Here is an 8391-nt window from a genome sequence, read left to right on the forward strand (position 1 = left end):
AGCATCACACAGGGTAGTTGGCTATGATCTTTATTGTGCACACATTAAATTGTAGCCTTTTAGAAAATAAGCAACGTAGAAATTGCAAATAAAACCCAGTCATTTCTGTTTGTTTTCTAAGAGGCCACATAGAGCTGCATTTGTCATCCTGACCCATGCAGGGCAGCTGTTCCTACAGGCTCTGAGATCAGAAGAATCAACTGCTTTTTGCCAGCTTGCTTCGTCGCTTGGAGTTACACCAGCACAAATGTGAGGAGAATACAGTCCTTCATATCTCATCTATTTGGAATAAGTGAACTCAAGCAGATGCCACTTCACCTAACAGCTCCTACTCCAGCACAACTACAATTAGGTTTAGCATCCATCAATGGTAAATTTTCTCTGGGTATTTTCTTTTCACTGTTCTTTTCTGCATGACAAGCCTCTGAATGTGACTGCAGTACATCAGGTGAGCTGCCAGATGAAGTGGGAAACCCTTTGGCAGACAGACTGGACATGACAGGAGCTCCTATTTCCACACAATGGTGCTGCAGGTATCACAGCACAGGCAAGCATCAAGGATGCAAAAGGTGGAGAAATAAGGGAGGGGACAGAGCAGCACTTCTGAGAAATCCTGGCCCTTATGGTGAGAACTACTGCTGCGTTTGTACAATGGCAAACACTGAGCTCATGCTCAGCAAAGGTGCTCAGGTTGTTCCCACTGCTCACAGCGTGTAAAACTTGCTAAGTTCACAGTGTGAACAGTCACAGCGCTCAGTGGAGAACCATGTCATGGGGAGGTCTCCTGGGGCTGTGCTGGCACAGTGACCTCCACAGCACTTTGGAAACAGAGACAAGGCTCATACGTGTCTGGGGCAGCAGGTCTTGTGTGTGTGGATTGTTTCCTGCAGCACTGAGCGCTCACTCTTGGGTAAGCATCACAACAGGTCCTTGGACAGGGTGCAGGGGCCATGGGATTGTTGAATCCAGCTCCCCAGGAGGTGAGACAAACCTGGCTGCACTGCAGCAGCTCTCATTTACCAGTACGGCACTTTGGATCTGAGGCTGATGCTTTCTGACCTCACAGCACCTTTCTGTTTGTGAAATCTTCACAGCAGGAAAGGCACGTGGCACAGAACAAGAGGCCAAAGCTCATCTCTAGAACCAGGCCTGGGCCCCTTGGAAGTGACACTGACCACCTCCAGCTCCTCTCTCCAAGAAGAGTCACCCTCCTGGGAGGTGTCCGTGCCTCCTCTGATCAGCACAGCCCCAAGGCTTCCTCCAGCCACGTTTCGCAGCAGAGGGAAATGAGAAACCAAAGTGCCCGTGGGAGTTTTAGGGACAAGAACAGCTATTTGGCATATGCACTGTGCTATATATAGGAATTGGCAAGTACACAGGGCTGGAACATGTTGCTTTTGTTACTAAAACCATCATTTGGAAAGCCATTTTAGGTAACCACTGCTGTCTGCTGCCAGATACACTAACCAGGTGCCGCAGACCCGTGCTTTGTCCTGGCATGAGCGTAAGAAAAGCAATTGCAAGTGGAGCACGTGCTTGTGAGGCCATTGTCACTTCCCCAGGAGCTTCTTCCTACTAAGGAGCTTTTGCCTCTTGGGGGCAGCTTGCAAATCCAATTACATGCTGGGTGTCTGAGCAGCCAGTGGAGACCTCGCACGGCACCAGCTCGCTTTCAGATCCTGTCTCAGCGTGCAGATAAACTGCAGGACTGCCAAGGCTTCAACTGAACTCCACCTGCCCTTTGCAGACTGATCCCTGAGACAGAAGTGCACTTTGTCACAGATAATTAGTCCATGTTTTAAAGCACTTCCTTTGGGTAGGTTGCGCGAGGCCACGATGGAGGAAATTCGGCCGTCTGGCAAATGGCAGCAGCAGAACTGGCAGCAACCCGAAAACAAGACAGGAGGAAGCATCAGCAAAGCCAGCAGGAGTGTCAACAGCCCACGTGCACCAGTGTTGCTTGGATCTTTTTGCTGTGATTTCTAAGCTACTGCTATTGCAATAATCCCAGCTGAGAAGGCAACTCACAGGCGGGACTGGGGCTGCTGCTTCTCTTGCAGGATGTTCCCGAGCAGCCGGGCTGCGGCCATGGCACAGCCCCAGTGGATGGTGATCCCAAAGCCACCGTGGCCGTAGTTGTGTATGACCTGCTGGGGACAGAGGGAGTCAGACGGAGTCAGACTGCAGCAGCTCACCACCCTGCTCCTCAGAGCATGCAGGGTTTGCTCCTGACAAGGTAAATGGCTGTGCTTCGGCTGGAGCCCGACTTGCTGCTGGGATCGATGGCTGCACTGCTCCTGTGCCAAAGCTGCACAGATATGACATGCTGATAAAGGAACAGAATGATCCAAACAGCAATTCAAACACAGCCTCACTTTGAACCACGTTTGCCTAAATACACTGAGCTCTTTCCAAAGCTTTCCAGCTAAAAATTAAATCTATTTTCATTACACTTAATTACATTTTGCAGTCACATCCCCTTTGGAGCTCTAATCTTTTCTTCAGAGCTGCACAGAGGCACATACCCAAACCACAGTTCCCTTTGTAGGACTGCAGATGAGCTTCAGGCTGAAGAGCTGAGGAGTGATGGGATCCTACATGGATGGTGTTATGCTGAACAGCCTCAAGCACAACACCATCTCTGTCTGCCACAAGGACAGTGGCACGCAGCAGCTGGTACCATTCCCAACTCCTTTCTCTTAAAAGAGAAATAGGCAGGGCTTGGTGCCTCAGAATTTTTCTCTGTCCGTGAAGGACAAAGCTCCAATTACAAGTTTTCCTTTGGCAGGAATGCTCTCCCCATAAAATCCATCACAATGTTTTTGACACTTATCTCTGATCCAGGCTGAAACTGAATTGAGGATTTGCCATTGGGAGAGGGGAGATGGAGCGAGGACAGCTGAGCGCTGGCAGTGTGGCTGCAGAGCAGCAGCCAAGTTTGTAGCCATCAGCACCCAATTAGCACCACAGTTGATGAGCACAGTACCTCTGTCCTCGAACGCCCATGGCCAATGCTCTCCCGCTCCAGGCGGACGCTGGGACGTGCTGGTCTCAGGCCACTCCACTCCTGCACAATCTCTGCTTTCTGAAACCAGAATCCCATCAGCCCAGCATTGCTCTGACTCACAGAAGCCAAAATCCTCCCAGCAACCACACCGGGAAGGTGCAAGCAATGAGGGGGTGCACAGAAAACCCTCCAGCTCTCAGGGTTTGTTGAAGGCAGTCACCATGTGCTGCTGATTTGGGGGTTTGGTGCTGGGCTGGGGTCACTCACCTGCAGTGTGGGCAGCAGCCTGCAGCACCTCTCCCAGATGGACTTGTGGTCCTGAGCACTGTTCTCTTCGTTCCAGTTGCCTTGCTGGTAGATGCCTCCCAAAACTGTGAACTCACTCCTGTACCAAGAGCAAAGGGCAGTAAATGGTCCTGGTGCCACCAGATGGAGGCACTCCATGTGGGTCCTGCCGTGCCCGCAGCATGCTCCTGCCTGAGGCACCCTCGGGAGCCAAGCAGGCAGGAAGGTCTGCCCGAGTGTCTGCTCATGGGAAAGTTGTTCATTAAAAAACACTATCAGCACCCGAAAGGCCTTGGCAAAGAAAAGGGCTGATTTCATCTGCTATCAACAGGGTGAGGGAATGGAATGCTCCTGGCAAGGAGCTCAGATTCCCACCGTTTTCTGCTCCCCTCATAGCTAGCCTATACCCAGCTATGGAACAGCTAGCAAAAATAAACACATGGAGAGAGGAATTTCTGTGGGGTTGGGACTGTGATAAGAGATCAGTTGGAGCACTTCACTTGGAAGCTGTGAGCATTCAAAGTTCCTATTTACATCAGGGCTTCTTGCCTAATCCTGAGATATTAGCACAATGGAAGTGCCAGACGTGCAGCATTCAGGTTACGGCTTCAAAAACCTCTCCGTTGCCAAAGTGCAGTGGATGGCTGCTCTCAGGGGGACGCAGGAGGGATGCACAGCAGACATGGATTTATGTACCCTGCTGCTTAGCTCCCTGGGTACATGCATCTGCTGCCCTCTGAGACAGATCCCAGCATCTCTAAGAAAGCAGCCAGAGGGAAGCAGATGCTGGAGAAGTGCTGGCAGCTGGGCTCTGCCTGGCACTGCTGCTCCTTGAGCTCTGCTCCACAGTAAAAGACAGGCAGGGAAGGCAGAGCTCGTGTGCAGATGTCAACAGGGAGCAGTGCTGGGGGTTGCTTTGAGTGCACATCATTGCTAGCTCCAGGATTGCTGCTACCTACCCCGGGATGACGTAGGGTGAGCTGTAGATCCCTGACTCCATGTCATGAGTGATAATGAAGTGCTTCACCCATGGGGCCAGGACCTGGGGGAAGAAAGCAGGAGGATGACATCGGGTGACAGGCAGGACACGGGATGCATATGGAGCAGGGTGCAGCCTCACCTTGATGACTTGCCCACGGGCAGGCTGCAGAGCAGGGTCTGGCTGCAGCTCCCCAGCACGGATCCCAGTGCAATTTATGACAACATCAATTCCCTGGGAAAACATCTACCAAGAGACAGAGGTGGTGCAGTGTGCAGCATGCAGGCAGTGATGCTACCCAAGTGAGCACGAGACTCCTGCATCAACACCAAACCACGCATTTGGTCCAGCACTCTGGTACTGAATAGAACAGAAGGGCCAGTCCCAAGGCATAACTTCCTCAGCACAGCTCCCAAGTGTACAGGCAAAGAAAGTGTTTGCAGCTTAAGGCAAAGCTCCACTGCTGATTCCTGACTGCATCCTGGCTCCCCACCAGCCCTAAGCTCTGCTGAAGCGTAGTGCTTTGGGGTGGATGGCCTCACTGAACCTTCTGCAGCAGAAATTCCAGCCTCATGCTCCCCACTTCCCAGCTCACCTCCTCGAAGGACTCCACCTTCCTGTGGAAGAACTTCACGCCTCTCTGTGCCAGCCTGGAAGAGCAAGTTCATCTCTTACCAGCACATAAAAGCCAATGTACCATTCAAATTAATGCCTGTAATTTATTCACAGGGTAAGTATGGCTTGTTGCTCCTTGTAATAAACATCCATGGTCTTCTCAGCAGTTCTTAAATACTCTCCAGCCATTATTAGCTCATTTCCCTAATGGCCAAAAGCCCTGCTGAGCCCTCCAGGTCAACCAGGGAAGAGCAGCAGCAGGGCTTAGTACTCACCTGTTGGTCAGCCAGGGCAAATAGCTCCTGCACTCCAGCATCAGCGCCGTGTTGAACCAGCCATAGCTGAAAGACATGAGGATAGAAAGTAGTAAAGACCACAACAGCTGCCCAAGGGTGGTTGCCTCATGCACGGGCAGAGCCAGGGCTTTATTTTTTCCCCGTTTACTGCATAGCTATTTTCTTCTCAAGTTCAATGGTATGCAGTGAAATGAGAGAGGAAGCTGAAATGGTTTTCATGCATTGTTACCACTTTTTTTTGAGGTGATCTGTACTACTTTTAAGGGAAGTAACTGTGATGGAGCCCAGAAACTCTCAGAAAAAGGGCCTCAAAGTACCTGTAGCCAGGAAAGAGTTCAAGCTCTTTCGGTGTCAAGTTCCTGAAGCCAAGGACAATGTTCTTCCAAGATGGATCCTGCAAGGGGAGAAGGACTGATGTCACTCAAATGACAGTAATCAATTGTGGTACTGCAGGGGCAGGAGTGACAGAGACGTCCCTGCTGCCCAGCTCCAGCCCAGAAACTCAAACCTGCACACTGCCCAGAGCTGGAGCCCTTCCTGCCTCCCCTGTGCCCTGCTCCTTACCGGTACAGGCTGCTTAAACAGGTTGTATCCAGAAATCAGGAACAGTCCCATTTCCTTTGCTTCTGGTGAGTTGAGGTACCCCAGGAGGTGCTCAAAGGTCTCCTTGTTCCACAGCCTGTGTGGAAAAACCCCATCAGAAGACACTCCAGGCCATCTTTGCAGCCCTCCAGTGGACTCTCTTCAGTGGCTCCCCAGCTCAAGACAGACAGGAAGCTCAGCAATGGGCCCAGTGCTCCAGATATGGCTTCCCCCAGGCAGAGCAGAGGGGAGAACTTCCCTCACCCTGCCACCTGTGCTCTTAGTAATGCAGCCCAGGGTACCATTGGCCTTCTTAGCCACAAAGACACACTTCTGGCTCATGATCAACCAGGACACCCAGGTCACTCTCTGCAGAGCTCCTCTCCGACAGCTCAGCCCCTAATCCGCACAGTTATCACAGAATGGCTTGGGTTGAAAGGGACCCCCCAACTCACGTCTCCTGCAGGTTGCCATGGTCGCTCAGGTAGGGCTGCCACAGGCCTGCAGCCCCATCGCTGGTGGTGTGCGGCGTGAAGCGGTCAGCATAGACCTCCAGCTGCAGCTGGGGCACCAGTGCATGGAAGCGGTCATGGATGCACAGGGCGGTGGACAGGCCGATCACTCCAGCCCCGATGACAGCGATGCGCATGGCTCTGGGCTCTGCATGGTGAGAAAAAGGCCTGGAAGAAGGCACTGGGGCCAGGGTGGCATGGGGCTTCCTGGTATCGAAACAATGCCAGTTTGGCTGCTAGAGCGCAGGAGGATTGCACAGGGGCTGAGCTGTGAAGGGCACTTCACATGCAAACACTGTTTTCCCCACAGAGTCTCCAAAGTGCTCTTCAACACCTGCCTGCACTGTGCAGGCACTGAAATCATGAATGTAGGTTTGCAGTGTGCCATCGTGGCAGGAAAACTTCTCAAGCATTGCTTGCAGCCCCTGAGCTCTTGCCAACAGCTCTGGCTCTGCCCATGGACCTGGGGTTGGCCTCCAGCAAGATCATCTTGAAGTCATCATAGAATCATTAACGTTGGAAAAGACTTCTAATGCTCACCAATTGCAACCACATCCCTAAGTATTACACCTCCATATTTTACAGAATCATTAAGATTGGAAAAGACTACTAGGATTATCTAATTCATATTTTAAAGCATTGGGTACAGCCGTGGGCACTAGGCTGCCAGAAGCATGCCAGACCTGGTCTGGGGCAAGATTATTAATTTGACACCAGTTTTATTTGGATAAGGTGAAGCACAGCACCCCTGTGACACTGCTCAGCTCACAGCAGGACTGACGTCTGCTTGGGCTGCAGGATGAGTCACAGAGACGATGGGCAGCAGGACAGGGCCATGCTGCTTCCCATCTGCTGCCACTCACAGGTCAGAGCCAGCAGAAATCAGGGCTACCTCTGCCAAATGCAGCCCTGAGGAGGCATCCATCTGCCCCGTGAGCCTTCAGCTGGTCAATAAATAACAGAAACACAACCTTCCACTGACCTACCTGCAGAGTTCTCCAGGCAGCCTCTATAGGTTTTGGAGGCTTCAGCAGAGCCCCTGGTGCAGCGTAGCTTGTTTGGAGCCTCACAGTCCAAGGTCTGAGTGTCCAGAGCTTGCAGCTGTACCCTGTGCTGGGCAACGGGGTCAAAGTCTTTGCTTTTGACCTGGGAGGTGGAGTTTCTGGTGCCCCATTGTCCATCCTCTGGAAGCCCATAGGGTCACAGTGGTCCATGTCAGAGCAGCCAGCAGCAGAAATATAGTCCCACAGGAGGCAGGGGAAAGGTGGCGATAGGCAGACAGTGCTGAAAAAAAGGGGAAAAAGAGATATTCATAGGCCTAAATTATTAAAAGCTTTACATGTAATCAGCAAAGCCTCTTAAACTAATTACCTATTACTTGCCTGCTTCTTGCTTTTGGCATTGCTGACCCTTCACACTTTCTTCAGCCTGGCTCTAGTATGGTTCCTTGATGCTGTACCTGGAAATGAAGGCTCTGCAGATGCTCTATGGATGCCCTTTCATCCCCATGGCACCTCCTCAGGATGGCCGGGGCATGTAGATGCAGCAGCCAACTGGTTTTTCATAGAACCAAGGAACCATGGAATGGTTTGAGTTGGAAAGGGGCCTTAAAACTCATTCAGGTCTACTCTCTGCCATGGAACATTTTGCATAAAATCACAGAATCATTAAGGTTTGGAAAAGACCACTAAGATCACCAAGTGCAACCCCAACTCACCCCCTCCATGCCCACTGACCACATCGTTCAGTGCCACATCTCCACATCCCTTGAACACCTCTGGGGACGGTGACCCCACCGCCTCCCTGGGCAGCTGTGCCACTGCATCACTGCTCCTTCTGAGAAGGAATTGTCCCTAATACCCAGCCTGATCTTCCCCTGGTGCAACGTGAGGCCATCACCTCACGTCCTATCGCTGTTAGCTGGGAGCAGGGACCCCCCCCTTGCTATATTGTGCCTTCAGGGAGCCGCAGGGAGCAACGAGTTCACCCAGACCGAACAACACCAGGCAGACCCAGCCTGGCCTCGGGCACTCCCACGGACAGAGCACCCACAGCTTCTCAGAATGATCTCCGCAGCCCCACATTGAAGATTTTCCTCCTTGCATCTCACCTAAA

At 51.9% G+C, this 8391-nt stretch overlaps 1 protein-coding gene across 1 annotated transcript; it reads right to left on the reverse strand.

Moving 5' to 3' along the window:
• Nucleotides 1-14: 14 nt before the first annotated feature.
• On the reverse strand, nt 15-7539 carry DAO (D-amino acid oxidase). Its single transcript, XM_048963629.1, has 11 exons — nt 7263-7539; nt 6220-6424; nt 5747-5861; nt 5500-5576; nt 5162-5227; nt 4867-4921; nt 4413-4517; nt 4252-4334; nt 3275-3392; nt 2987-3085; nt 15-2147 (listed from the first exon to the last, which is right to left on the reverse strand). Exons 2-11 carry the CDS (start codon nt 6411-6413, stop codon nt 2025-2027), a joined length of 1035 nt encoding a protein of 344 aa, XP_048819586.1. The 5' UTR covers nt 6414-6424; nt 7263-7539; the 3' UTR covers nt 15-2024.
• Nucleotides 7540-8391: the final 852 nt, after the last annotated feature.

Source organism: Lagopus muta, chromosome 17 (genome assembly GCF_023343835.1).
Source record: "Lagopus muta isolate bLagMut1 chromosome 17, bLagMut1 primary, whole genome shotgun sequence".
NCBI lineage: Eukaryota > Metazoa > Chordata > Aves > Galliformes > Phasianidae > Lagopus > Lagopus muta.

Bases quoted from the DNA above. Each gene is read 5' to 3' on its own strand.
- DAO (XM_048963629.1), bottom strand. From the start codon at position 6,413: ATGCGCATCGCTGTCATCGGGGCTGGAGTGATCGGCCTGTCCACCGCC. The intron at 5,577-5,746 runs GTAAGGAGCAGG...CTCCCCTTGCAG, and splicing joins TGTTTAAGCAGCCTGTACCG to GATCCATCTTGGAAGAACAT. The intron at 4,518-4,866 runs GTGAGCTGGGAA...GTCTCTTGGTAG, and splicing joins AGGTGGAGTCCTTCGAGGAG to ATGTTTTCCCAGGGAATTGA.